The sequence below is a fragment of the Haliaeetus albicilla genome, chromosome 20 (assembly GCF_947461875.1).
Source record: "Haliaeetus albicilla chromosome 20, bHalAlb1.1, whole genome shotgun sequence".
NCBI lineage: Eukaryota > Metazoa > Chordata > Aves > Accipitriformes > Accipitridae > Haliaeetus > Haliaeetus albicilla.
In genome coordinates this window covers 7,016,562-7,031,569 of record NC_091502.1, presented here as the reverse complement: position 1 = coordinate 7,031,569, position 15,008 = coordinate 7,016,562, and the positions used below count along the sequence as shown (strand labels likewise).

Here is a 15,008-nt window from a genome sequence, read left to right as displayed (position 1 = left end):
AACCCTGAAACAACAGTCAGCTGTTGCTAACAACAACTTTCTAACGCAATGCAAAGCCCACCTTCTTAACACACAGGAAAAAGCAGAGGCTGTACATTATAGAGTTGCACATCAGTGGGGATTCTGCAGATTGCAAGGCTGAGGGTGGAGGCTGTCATCTTCCTGCAGGCCCATTGACAGCAAATAAGAACAATTCTAATTACAACTTAACATCTAAAAAAGCATTAATCTCATAAGATTTGTTTAGACACTTCACCCAAGGAACTTGCTTTGCTTTTTAGCTGTTAGTGAGATTATACACTCTTCCCAGTAAAACAGTATGTTGAATTCAAAGTTGGGCAAGTGCAGGAAGAAAACTTTCTCTTTCACTTGTTTTCAGAAAATGCTATAGTGAATGTAGACTGTACATGTAAATTGAAAGTTAGACAATGAATCCATTACAGGAGTGATTAATTTTTTCAAGCAGTTCTCCTTAATTTCATAGAGAATACGCATAAGTAAATGCAGCAGAACCTGGCACCTATGTATGATTTTGTAACTTAAGAAATTATTTTCACCTTTAAACGTGGCAATTTTGTACAAACACTAGGCAAGTTTCAGACTCAGTCTTTAACTTACTGACCATGAGGGTTTGAGCAAGAACATGTCAGCCTAACAGAAAGTTCTTTCAGGAGTTAATTTTTTTTTACCTGTTCTTATCCTCGATCTCCATTGTCTCTTTTTCTTTGATATCTTCCTGATAGGAACATGAAGCAGGTATCGGATTTATAAATTAGCAAATTATTTTTTTAATCTTGTTTGCTTGGTGGCTTATCATCTCTTCAGCGGACACTAGAAAGCCCAAGCACGTGAAACTCAATTCAGTGTTCACTCCATCCCTGAACTACCAAAGATGTCTGTGTGTCTCACCATCTGCTACTTCTCCAGTTTTCTTTTAAAGCCACTTGCTTGATTGTTCACAGAAGTTCATTCTCTCATAATCAGGAACAGACTTAACAGGATAGGTCTCAGAAAGCAAGAAGGTCTTGTTTAGTTTCTTTAACTGAATTCAGGCTATGATCTTGTCCAATTTATTTATATTTAACTTCTGGAGATGGAGTAGAATTCTGGAAGCTGCTGTTTCTGCTTTGTCTTCCTTTTTTCTGGAAGCAGGCACACTTGGAAGAGTACTTGTGAGGGCCAAAGTCTGACTTGTCTTCTCCCTCACACCTGCTAGAAGACACTTCTTAATATCAGCTCAGTAGTTCTGGAAGAAGAGACACAAGAGAAAAGGGGTGGGCCGTTAATACAAAACAGAATTGGACTGAAGGGTATGGAAAAGTCATTTCCCCTGAGGGCATAGTTGCAGTGACTAGTATTAAGTGAGTCATGGTACTAATTATAAACTGCCTTGTGCGTTACAGTACTTGTAAGCCCATGGAGAACTGAAAAAGAGCAGTGAGGTTTCCTGCTTCTCCTCCAGTACAATACCATACAATCAGTACAATAACACAGGTAGCTGTAAGTATGCTCAATAAATGGGCAGGTTTTCCATTTCTTCCTTTGCATCAGTATCTGCTTAAAAAAAAAAATGTTCTAGGATATATATTTCAGCCTTGGTGTAAAATTATGCCATCAGAGAAAACAACAGTCTGGGCAGAACATTTATGGAGAAGCATTTTACCCTTCTGTTCAAATGGTTTGCAGCTTGGGGAAGAGATTAACTAGCTTGCAATGACTTTCCACAGGGAGGATTCAAAGTCTTCCCAACTAATCCCCACTCCCAGCTATATAGGTCAAAATCTACCCTATGCTGCACATACCTTCACGAACTATTTCCTTCAAGCTGACACACAGAATTTTTGTAGCAACAGAACAGTGTGTAAGTAAGTGAGGCGAGGCATGTGCTGTCAAGCAGCAGAGAACATTTCATTCAATATACATGTTATTACCCAAGTAAGATACGTTTGAGAGAGCTGGGAGGACAACAGTGGTATTCCATTATTGTTCTGCATCTGTGCAAATGTAACAGAGGCTTCTCTGAGCCTCTGACGGTGTTGGCAAGTGTTTTCATAATATGCAGTTGCATATGTCCCTCTTCAAACAGTAATGCAGAGACTTTCTTTCCTGACCCAGAAAGGGAAACAACTCTGGCTAAACTGCAAAAGGTGAATTAGTTTACTATGTAAGTAAGATATTGAAATACAAATGGTATGAAAGAAAGGATGGTAGAACTTGTGGCTTGAATATTTTTTTTTTTTTTTTAATACTTAGGAATTTACCTACTCAGTAAATGAAATATCAAAGCATATAGACTGAAGATGAATTCTGAATGCATGTTTACCATGAAAAGCATCACGGAGAATTTAACTTAGCATAATGTGTTACTAAATGGCTTCAGTATAAATTTTTGTTTCCACAGATGCTGAGATGTGTATCTAGCATGTAATCCAAAGAAAAGTTCCACACTTAAGTCATACAGACTTAAGCAAACAGCCATGCAAATCCAGCCTCATTTGCCCAGGTATGAATGATTCCATTGAGAGTAAAACCATTGCAGCCCTGCTGTATAATGGGTTGCAGTTGGGAGGGGAGCACCAAGGAAAGGCATTTTGGCTGCAGTGGAAAGCCGGGCTCAAGTGGGTCCTGGCACTGCGTGGTGCAGCCATAGTTGGAAGACCAGGCCAGCTTATACTGTTTCCCCTAAAACATCATTAGTAAAATCACACATGAAAAATGTTTAAAGTTATTTGAGCAGCTTCAATTGTCTGGGGGAAGGAAAAAGAAAAAATGGGTTTATGATAGAAAGCTAATTATGACTTTAAGAGACAGCGTATCCATAATTAGTGAGTGACACACTTTCTCAGACTGCATTCTATTTCTAGGCTTGGCCTTTCAAAGATTGTCCTTTATTATGTTGCTGTGGGGAAGCTTTTTAATTCATTGCAATTTTGTGCATGATTTCGCACATAGGATTGTGCGTGACTTGCATGCTGACAAGACTCTAGCTAAATCCATTATCTTAGTAAGTCAGTAATTGCTGTATTTCTCCCAGGACACTGAAAAGCCCCTTGTTTCAAAAGAAATTATATATTACTTGCTCTTGGTACTGATGCACCCTACGAAAATGAAAAAACCTTCTAGGATTTTTGACAGTGACACCTTGTCCAGGAAATGGATAGGTCCAAAGTACCTGAAAGCAGGCTAAAAATTATTAATTCAATAAATAGTTTGCTTAGCAGAAGAGCAAGTTATTTCACAGCATGAAGTGACATCTCTACACTGGCAAATCATTCTGAAAGTCCTCGAAGGAGCTTGGTTTTGCCAGCATAGATGTGACCAAATGGTGCTGTCAGTTTGCTACCAGGTCACATTACAATCCTAGAAAGATTTTGACACAGTCATCTCTATGTTGTCTGCCATGGTAAGAAAGAGAGCCAACTTGGCTGTCAGGTACCAGATACAGACTGACCCTGGCACACTAACTTCCTGACCTCACACTTCTTCAGTCCCTGAGATGGTCATACAGTTACCTTATAGCCTTATATGATATTGAGCTGCAGTGTCCGAGAACATTCTGTCATTTAATTTATTAGTATAGACATAACCATAAATTTCTCCTGGGGAAAAAAAGTTACAACCATTGCCTGTGCCAATTTTCTACTGTGGGATTCATTAGTTTTTAAAAGGAAACACCTTTGCTGGAGGATTTTATGTCTGTCTTTAATTGAATTGTGGTGGAGGAGGTTTAGTAGTCAATCTGTAAAAACAGTCTTCAGTTTTGTGAATGCCTGTGATTAGTTGTAGGTATGAAGCCACAGACATAGCTATGCAAATACCTGATGTTGCCTGCAAATCAGGTGGATACATATATATTAATACTGTTTCAGAAATTTCTAGTGTGAAAACCATTAGTGGTTATCAAGTTATCTATCTGTTCACTTTTCATCCATCCTTTTAATCCTGGGATCAGTCTAAACTTCACATTCTACTACATACAGTCTAAACTATACATACACTGAGTTTCTTTCCTCAACAATAACAACTAAACCAAAACTGTTAATACTCCATCCAGCAGCATGGGAAGCATGCAAGAACCATCAGAATTACTGAACACAATCCAAAGTTTAGAGGAGAAAATTTGTGAACAAAGCACAGCAGTAGCTAATCCTCAATTTATGTTTTATACAGTTTAAAAGCACAATTTGATCACAAAACCATTATTGCTTATGCTGACTTCTGTTGGAATAAACAAGGCCACAACAACAGGAGGTACATATCCTCAAGCAGGAGAGCAGTTGTGAGCAGCATAGCATGAAAGCAAGCTGAGCTGACCAGAGCTGCAGCATGGCTAGGTCACTAGTGGGATGTACACAGCCAAAGGTACCCCGTCCATCTGTTGCATTCGTGGGTAACCTTGGCTGTACCTAGCATTTGTCTTCAAGATTCAAGGATATGCCGTGGCACAATCACCTCACGCTAAATCATGGCTTCTTTCAGTATCACAGATACAAACAGTCCATCTGTAAACAGGATGGGGGGGAAAGCCCTCTTTTGGTTTAGGGCATTTCACTCTCACCCCAAAATGCTTTCTTAGTAAACTGTAAATTGAATGAAAATGTACAACTCATATCTCATGCTTATGGCATCATTTTGGTTTTACCAATAGTAGCTTTACCAGCAAATACAGGGAGATGCGCCTTGTGACACAAACTAAACACTTTCATTCTTCTAAATCTGTTAGCGTGAGAGAAACATCCCTTTAAAAGGGAAAAAGCAAAGATAACTGGCAAAACTGAAGGCTGACAAATCAAGAGAGGCAGAACAAGCTGGAAACCAGATATGCTCGAGGTCTAATATCTGATCTCAAGTAGTAGGGGTGATCTCAGGTCTAATTTGTAATCTCCTGTATACCATTATAAATACAGAACGGCTCCATTGTTTCACTAAATTCTGCTTTCTCCTGGATTTATTAGGCAGGAGAATATGACAGGTTTAATTCTCATAATTAAAATCCCACTCCATGCAATAGCAGCAGTAGCTCTGAATGAGACTAGACCACACTCTCTACGAATATAACATGGACTAGTGCACAGTCCAGAGGAAGCAGCTAAACCTTGAAAAAAAGACCACCCAGGTATCAAAATTTTGAGAAGACAAATTGTTCCTGACAATGCACAAGTATACTAGCTGGGTTCAAAATGCATTTCTATCAAAGGTTAAATTAAATTCAAGGCTATCACGCAGCTGCAGGTACCACACAAATGTACAGAGTAGCTTCTCAGAGATAGCTGTTGTGCAGAAATTTGAGATGGACCTGATACAGTGTAAAATAATAACGTGCCAGCAAGCTAAAAATGCTGGAAGTAGGTATGTCCTTAATATGTTTATTGTCTAGACAGTTTTGGTGTAGCAAATTCAACTGAAATGAGTAGTCCAGGCCATCAGCAGGTATAAATCAGTGCCATTAGTGAAGTATATGGCTCTGCATTTATACTGTTATGCACTACATGAGCTTTCATGCTTTATCACATACAATTTTAAGATCAGAAGTAAACTAAAAGCTTTCAAAAATACCGACATTTTAATACTATTTATACTATTGATAGTATTAATACTATGAATACTATATTATTAATGCTGTTAATATTATCATGAATAAAAATGCTGCACTCTTGTTGATTTTTATATAAAGGACAGATTGATAGTAGCTGTACAAAACTGATTCTTTTTCTAGAGTGGGATGATTTTGATGCATTTGGCACATTAGGCATTGCTCCTTTTTGATGAAACATGACATATATGTACAAGGATAAAAATATTTAACAGAAGAAAAATGGGGCAAATTTTGTAGTCATTGGTTTTTTTGGACCAAATATTGTTTTTTGTGCCTACCCCTTCCAAGGCCACACCAGCAACAGAAAGAGCAGCAATTATCCCTCAGATCCCATAGAGTAGTATAATCACTGACAAGCAACTCCGTAATTGCCATAGGTTCCTAGAATAGCAGGAAATTTGATAAACAAAGAAAATTCCCAGCTAAACCTGACTTGATGACTATATGCCACATGGGGAGTCAGGGGGGCAAAAATCACAGAAGACTCTGCCAAGCTAAACACTAATCTGGGAATGTATTTAACCTTGACTGCATGAACCAGGTGGTCAGCCAAGTATTTGAGAAAGGTCTGATTTACGAAGTGTTCTAGGAAGTAATTGCAATTGGTTTACATTTAGGCAGTTTGAACACCTACTCAAGCCACAAGACTTAGAAGAGAAAAAAGCTGCACCAGCAAGAGTGCAGATGAGAGCACAGACACATTGCTCATCAAAACACCCACCAGAGTCCAGGGCAAGTTCAAAGCAACCTTAAGGTCTGTCACCTGCAGCAAGGTCACGTATTTCCCTCAAGCTGAGTGAACCCCCTCTCCTGCTCTTTGCCTCTCGGTGTGGTGGTCATCTGACAGTCACTGAAATTTTATCAACTGTGAAAACTTCTTTATGATTAAAAGAGAGATGATAGCCTCCAGCAGCAGACAGTGAAGTTTGGCCGTAACTGTAAGAAGTAGATTCGGTATGGGTACATCTGTAGCACATACTGGAAAATGGTTCAGAGTTACCTGAGCAGCTGCTAGCTCCAAAACCAGAAGGAGCGGAGCAGTACCGACCCAGCGCTGCAGCAAGCAGAGCTGACAGCCCTGTGGTTCTCAAGATGAAGCCAGTATCTCCTCAATGCTGCATGGATACATCAGCTAAGATGACCGCTACCCTAAGCCATGGAGTAGAGGAAATTTGTCTTGGGGGCCAAAAAAAGTACAATACTTATTCTCAAGAATAATAAGTTAATTGAAACCAAAAAATAGGTCCTGTGTCAACTTCATCTGTTTCTTTCTCAAAGGAACAAAGGAAGCACAATTCTCAACAAGTAAACGTGCTTAACACAAGATTTCCAATACTTCACTTATAGAAAAGGTGACTTAGGAAGTATGACTGCATGCAACAATATGAAAGCTCTAAAAATGATTTGTAATAATATGACTAATTAACAGTTTGATTCTGTGGTATTCAGATAATCTTACAGCAACCATCTGGGGCTGCGCAGTTGAATCATCCATAAAGAATCCTTTCATCAAATTCTGATGAAGTAAACTTAGATCCCCAGCAAAAATGTCTCAGAGTGATTCCTCAACAATACATAGCAGCTGGAGAAAAAGGCTTAAAAAAAACAAAACTGAGGAAAAGAGCCATGTGGTTAAAACCTCACTGCTGTTCTCCAGGCACTTGGAGATTTTAAGACCTCTGAAACTGAAAGCAGTGAGTGCCACACAAAAGGACAAGCAGAAGGAGAACCATTTGTGCTTAAGAGTTAGCTCTGAACCATTTAATGGGTTTTCCAGTACAGGAAACTGAGGCTGACAACGAACCATAATACAGAAACCTAAAGAGCTCTGCAGTCACAAACATATGAACAATGGGGCTATTAAGCAGAGAAAAAAATAGCAGGAATATGGGTTATGACTTGACTGCACAATACAATGCCATTTAGAGATACCCAGCTTAATTGATAAGCTCTGCTTGCTCTAAAGCAGGGTACACTAAGTCTGAGCTGAACACTAATGCAGCTATATAATTTCTAGTATCTGAGCTCGCCTGGGCCATCCAGCATAGCAACACACTGTTCTGTGCAGACTTGCCAGTACAACAGTTTATGAATTATCTAGCAGTGGCACGTCAGTCTTATGAGTCCCTGATGAGAAACCAGATGAAGGACAGGATAGGAACTGAGCCCTTGTACAGAAAATACTAAAATTTCAGAATAATTGTGCCAGCAGTAGTTTTTGCTGAAGTCAGTCTCTGTAAGTGATACAAGGCTGGAGGGAAAAGTAGTTGGTCAAGTGGTCTAAAAATATGATTGCCCAGGGGCAAGTGAATACTTTTACAGATTTCCTTCTCTTTGTTTTTGTTTTAATTAGATTTTGTTAGGATTGCTGAGATGATTCTTTTAGCTACAAAAATATCTCCCTCGAGCAATTTTGTTCAAGAGTAAGCTGGAAAACTCACACCTTGATTATTGTTTTGCAACATTACTAGTGGCTGAATTACAAGGAAAATCAAATATCCTTCATGGTTACATAAAGGCACTTTCCAGTGCTGTATACAGAAGACCATTATAACAGACACATGAAGTCTAAGACTGCACCTGAAGTGCACTTTGCAGAAATGCACTTAAGATGAAACAGTAAATGAACTTATTTTAAAGATGAACTTAGGAAGAATATTTATTTAACCATAAAGTCAATTATGCCCTAAATTCTGAATACCTAACTTTGGTATCTGAATTCTTTATCTGTTTTTCCTCCTACCTTGTTGTGATGGGTTGACCCTGGCTGGATGACAGGTGCCCACCAAAGCCGTTCTATCACTCCCCCATCCTCAGCTGGACAGGGGAGAGAAAAATATAACAAAAAGCTTGCGGGTCGAGATAAGGACAGGAGAGATCATTCACTAATTACCGTCATGGGCAAAACAGACTCAGCTTGGGGAAAATTAGCTCAATTTATTACAAATCAACCAGAGTAAGGTAATGAGAAATAAAACGAAGTCTCAGAACACCTTCCCTCCACCCCTCCCTTCTTCCCGGGCACAACTTCCCCCCTGGAATTCTCCACCAAGCCCCCCACAGCGGCGCAGGGGGACAGGGATGGGGTTTACGGTCATCACACATTATTTTCTGCTGCTTCACCTCCTCAGGGCGAGGGCTCATCACACTCTTCCCCTGCTCCAGCGTGGGGTCCCACCCACGGGAGACAGTCCTCCACGAACTTCTCCAATGTGGGCCATTCCCACGAGCTGCAGTTCTTTACGAACTGCTCCAGCATGGGTCCTTTCCACGGTGTGCAGTCCTTCAGGAGCACACTGCTCCAGCGTGGGTCCCCCACGGGGTCACAAGTCCTGCCAGAAAACCTGCTCCGTGGGCTCCTCTCTCCACAGATCCGCAGGTCCTGCCAGGAGCCTGCTCCAGCGCAGGGTTCCCACGGGGTCACAGCCTCCTTTGGGAACCCACCTGCTCCGGCGTGGGGTCCTCCACGGGCTGCAGGTGGAGATCTGCCCCACCATGGACCTCCCTGGGCTGCAGGGGGACAGCCTGCCTCACCGTGGTCTTCCCCACGGGCTGCAGGGGAATCTCTGCTCCGGCGCCTGGAGCATCTCCTCCCCTCCTTCTGCACTGACCTTGGTGTCCGCAGGCTTGTTTCTCTTACATGTTCTCACTCCTCTCTCCGGCAGCTGTTTCTCACTGTCCCGACTTTTTTTTTTTCCTTCTTAAAAATGTTATCACAGAGGCGTTACCACTATCACTGATTGGCTCGGCCTTGGCCGGCGGTGGGTCCGTCTTAGAGCCGGCTGGTATGGGCTCGCTCTCTCTCGAACACAGGGGAAGCTTCCAGCAGCTTCTTACAGAAGCCACCCCTGTAACCGCCCCCCGCTACCAAAACCTTGCCACACAAAACCAATACACTTGTAAACTACTAACAGGCAGTTTGGGCTTAAGTATACTGACTGAGAATACAACTTGTGTCATTTGTTTTAGATGATCACAAATAATTAAGTCTTTATCTATGTTCAAATGTCTAAAGCAGAAAAAAATATACTTAGGAAGATTTCTTACCTATTAAGTAAATCAAGCTCCAAGTAATTATCATAAGTAATACATACATATGGAAAGTTATCCTTTCACACAATGTTTTTAAAATAATTGTTATTTTACCTTCAAGTGAAGGGTTTAGCTATATTCAAATCTTCCTACTGATCTTACTTCAACATTTAAGTTAAGAGCAGATGGGTTCAGATCTTTAAAAAAAATTGTCTTCAATCAGTAAAATGAATTGATGTTTGGTTTAGACTTTACCTGAAGCCTCTATAACCTCAGCTATCAATGTGATATGGCCTCACTACCTTCTCTGGCCTAGCATCTTCGTCTTTGATCACCTTGCAGCACAGATGGCCAGGAAGGAAAGATGTTAGCCTGCTGTTAGGAGCAGTTGTGTTCTTAGTTGGACTTTCTGTCTTCTAAGGACAGTTCAGGGTCTTTTTCATTATTATTCTTATAATTGCAATGAAGATTGGAAAGAATTGCTTGTCACAGTAATTTGAAAGTCCTGAGAAGCAAAGCTGTTTCAAGTGCTGAATTAATTTTTTTTCTCTCATTAAGTAAGTATTCATTATTATATGGAGGTTAGCCCTTTTGTTTACAGATACTTGGATTCAGGCAAGATTGATAGCCACAAAACACTAACCTGTATCAGATATACATAAATGTGATTTATTTATTGGATGAATGTGTTTTGCAGTACCTCCTTCTTTAATTGTTGAGATAGATTGAAATTATCAGACCTACAAGTCAGAAATCTGCATTTGACTGACAAAAGCCTGACAAGGAAATTTCAAGTCTACAGTTACAGAATATTCCCAGTACTTTCATGGAGGGGGAGATGTTAGCAGCTCTCAAAGGAGGATTCAGGAAGCCAAGCCTTCTCCTAATACCCTGTTGTCAATTACTATTGCAAAGAACCTTTTTTCATGTTGAATTACTGGAAAGCTTATGATGAGCTCATGATAACATCATGAGCCTGCCAAGTCATTCTATCCTTCAGGAGGTATGAGATAGGCAGACAGCCCGGGTTTGAGGGATCTCCAGGTGAGACGAGTGTGTGTTGCTGACGTAACTGCATCTGATGGAACTGAGCTCTGATTCATCATGTCAGGGACCTTCATAGCAGTTTTGGACTGCAGGTTGTGTGCAGTGTACCACCTCACTGAATGATGCACCTCCTACTCTGCAACAGCTTCCAAATGATTTCTGGGCACAATTTGAGATATGGCCTTTTCACTTAGAAAGCCTCATGCACAACTTGTAACAGAGGTAATGTAACAGAGGCAAGTAGCATTCCCATTTATTTTTTTAACATTCAATATGGGGACCAAGATGACATGTCTAGTGGAAAAAAAGTGCCGAAACTGGAATTCCACAACTGAGGTAGGGGTTAAAGTTAACTCACTCTAGTTGGAAGAAACTAGATTATCTCTGTCCAAGAACACTGGAACACAAAACTGCAGTTTTAATAGGAAATATTATCAATAAATCAAACAGAGGTTAATACTATATGACTAGGAAACAGTGGTCTGGGCAACTACAGATCCTTTGTGCAACATCAATAGTGTGCAAGGCTTTAGAAAGAAAAGACTAATTAAAGACATGAAGGCAAATGCAAAATGAGTTAAAATACAACAAAATATGAAGTCAACCTAATATCTTCTGTTGAAAAATTATCTTCCAGAGAAAGGAAATGGCATAAATCTCATCTTCTGAAGTTTAGAAACACTGACCATGTTGAAACTATCAGTTAAGCAGGAAAAGATGGAAATTATTACAATAATGGTAGATACAGAACCAGCTCTATGGCAGATGATAATAAGAAGCTAATGAGAGTTCCCAAAGACATGACCTGAAACCACAGGAACAGCCAAGGGAATCAACAGCCTGTCCTCTAAGCAGAGACTAAGAAAAACTGGCCTCTATAGCCAAGGGGAATGAAAGAAAAGATAGCAAAGAGAAGGTAAGATTATTCTTTGTATATCTATTAGATGAATGAGCACAGGAAAAGAAGTCCTATTTAACCTATTAGATCCTGTGGGCACAAAAAAATATAGGGTTAAATTATCCCAGAAGAAATTGAGCCCAGAGTGGGGAAAAACGAATCATAAAGCAATGAGGTTCTCAGGCAGCTCTCCAAAAGAAGATGCAAACACAGAAAAGTGTTCAGCTTTGGAGACTGATCAGCTTTCTTCCAAAAAAGGCTCTCACAGCCTATGACATCAGAGCACTGCTTTCTTCCAGGAGATCCCTTCCAACCCCACAGAGCTCCTCTGTGCACAGCCAAGCCCTGGCAATCACTTGGGACATCTAAGCTGATAGGGTCTAAATTTGTGTTATCTGGAAGATGGCAGCTGGGGAGGGGTGGGGAGAAGCTTTCAGCTCTGAAATTCACATCTACCCTCTTATCTGAGAGCAAATGAGTTCACTGGCCTGTGGGGCATGTTACCAGCTCACTGTATCCACTCCTAATTTCTCCAACAGAACTGGATAAAATGATCTTGTATTTATGGTTTGGGAATACTTTTGTGTTGTCAACATAGCGTCGACAAAGCTTTATTTTAAAGAAAGCTTACTCATGCATCTCAGATTTGCTAAATGTATGGGTCTAAACTAAAAATGAATCGATACATTAAGTAAAAAATTGTTTTAGTGTAGTCTAAAACAGAAGCTCACTCTGTTGTTCAGTCAGCTGGCAAGGAATATCAATGCTGATGATTTTGTCCTGTTTACTTGCACCGAGGCCTGCCCAATTTAAGGCAGAAAAGTGAAACACATCCATTTTGCTTTGCACCCACATACCACAGAACTGCCTGATTTAGAGCAGGAAGCACAATATTTTGTAATAGCTGTTTGGTTGGTATAGTTGCATAATAGTATCAAATCTAGACTAAAAGTACTCAATCTGCAACTATATAGAAGGAATCACATAATCGGCAACCAGCCTGCAAATACGTAACAGCCACCTGAATGAACAGACCAGACCTGTGAGGAGAGGAGGTATTACTTTTGACCAGACTGGTCCTGACCTATGGAAAAGTGTATATAAACTCCAGCAATACCCAGTGGCACTTGGAGGAGACATAAGAAGCCCCCTTCAGTTCCGGCTGCCCTCTTTGAAGAGCTCTCGAGTCTGGCCATCTCAGCCTCAGAGACTAAGCCATCAAAGCTTGTGGCCATCAGGGCCAACCAGGCAGCATTAGATGGACAGTATCTTATACCTAGGGCTTGACTGGCATGTGTGATGAAGACTTGGTATTTAGTTATTACAGTACCTGAGTAAAAAATGGCTTGCTTGAAGTGTGGAGACTTGCCTGGTGTCTCAGAAAGTTCCCTTCACGGCAGTTCCCAATCCCCTAATAATGACAGTCGCAACACCCCAGTACAGACCCCAGAATCACAGTCCTAGGAACAGAGCCTGCAGGACCTGGTAGCAGGACATGGTGATGCCATAACACTGGCGTAGCTGAAAGATTGTCCCTTTTTAATACTTCATTACCAAACCGGAGTTGTCTAACATATTTTTCAAAAAGGACAGTAATGAGGAGAGGCAGGGAGGAGATAGAGGCAACTACAATTTCCATCCTCCCCATTAGCACCAGCTGATAGGGACATATGGCCACGTTGTGCGATGTGGTTTCAGACACAAGCTGCACAGTGCCTCCTCATCATCCCCACTTGATTCAGATCAACATGTAGCAACCTCTGAACACACTGAGAGGTTCAATTGAAAAAATGACATGGGAACATTAGAACATTATTACCCAAGCAAAAAGGGAGCTCAGCTTCACAGTACTGGAGAATAGCATGCATGAGGGTTGCAAAGACTTTGAAAGTAAGGACAGGCAGCTCATGCTTGATGCTTAGTAAAGGAGAGGAATCAAGAAAAGCATAGAGCAGGGCAACCTTGCTCTAGCGGCATGTCAGGAAAATCATTTGCGCAACAGCAGCTGGGTCAGTATTAGCAGGTCAAGACTGTAACTACAAAAGCACAGCAGAGGAGGCTGTAATATTTAAGATCCAACACAGACAGAAAATCTACTTTCCGCAACAAGATAAAGACAGAGGCAGCCATATGGCAGAGCAGAAGGGTTAAGATGAGTTCCCGTCCTGCCCATAAAAGACCATTTACATTTACAGAAATGTATATAGCCTTTAGACTAGTGGGACCCTGTCTCTCTTTCCATCTTGGAAACATATACAGCGCTTAGACTGTCTACGCTACTACAGCCCTCTGCCCCAAAAGCAGGACCCGGTCCCCGGTCTAAATGGAGCACACTGACTCACGTGTGCTCCAGGTCAGAACCAGGCTAGATCTGGGCCATGCAGCCAGCGCGTACCCCTGCTCCCGGGTCTCTGTGTCCTACCTGACATCCCTGTGGCCTTGGCAGATGTGGGGGAGTTTTGAAGGAACAGTAGGGTTCTTTTTAGGTCAAAAGGCCTGAAATAACGATGGTTAGGTTGTGTAAAAACGGTACTTTTATAGCATAAATTCACTATCAGAGACTTAATTCTGCATGCCTCTATAACTCATGTCAAGGAGAGAGACAGGTCCATAAGCAAGAATTGGGGAATATCTTGCAGGCTGTCTTCTTTCTCCAGAACAATTCCACACAGCAGCCAGACAAATCTTGCCGCAAAGTATAGGGAGCTGTTTTGGAAACAGACTTGAAAGCCAGATGAGCTCTGATGAGCGCTGTTTGTCTACCTGGCAAAGGGTGTTGTTCAGACCAACAGATAAATACTTCTGAAGTGTTTGTTGCAAGGCCAAATTTTATTTTCAGTTACTGATCTTAGTAAAAAATAAATACATTTGCTTTCTTCTCTTCTGTTCGTCCAAGCCTGTTCTTTTATAAAAGCAGCAGGAAAAGGCTCTTAAGTTCACTGCATACTTGTACAAGTATGGATGGAGTTTGACAGACATGACCAGAAGTATTTTCATCTCTATGCCGCTTGTCAGCCCAAATTAATGACAAATGGTATGGTATTTTCTGTCTATGACTAGTATGCTTTTAAGCAGCAAATTTATCTATATTAATTTCTTCTCTATAAGTAGGAGGGTTTGCCTCTAAATTGGGACACACTATGCTGAAAATTTTCATCTAAGAATGCCAAATATTGCAGAAGAAAAAAGATCAACACAGAGATTTGGGTCAATACAGCAAGCTGAGACAGTGGGGAGAAAATCTTTTAAAAGCTGAGAATACTTAACTCCTTTGCTGATGCTGCAAACCTGTGTGAAAGCACTGAAACGTAGCATGTTTGCTTAGCAGGTGCCATTCACGACAACAACTGCTGTTGAAAAATATTCTTAGAGGAACTCCACCAAGATGTGGTGTGCCCATGATTTAACATCTTTTCTTCTATTGCTTCAGAACAT

The 15,008-nt window shown here is 40.9% G+C and overlaps 1 protein-coding gene across 3 annotated transcripts in view; it reads right to left on the bottom strand.

Annotated features, from left to right (window-relative positions):
- The window catches only part of SACS (sacsin molecular chaperone), a 62,456-nt gene that overhangs the window by 42,106 nt on the left and 5,342 nt on the right, over nucleotides 1–15,008 (bottom strand). For all 3 annotated transcript variants that reach the window (XM_069808145.1, XM_069808147.1, XM_069808146.1), the window contains one exon: nucleotides 690–1,246. In XM_069808145.1, the coding sequence (XP_069664246.1) occupies nucleotides 690–712 (23 nt within the window). In that variant the 5' untranslated portion in view covers nucleotides 713–1,246. The remainder of the gene's footprint in view (nucleotides 1–689; nucleotides 1,247–15,008) is intronic.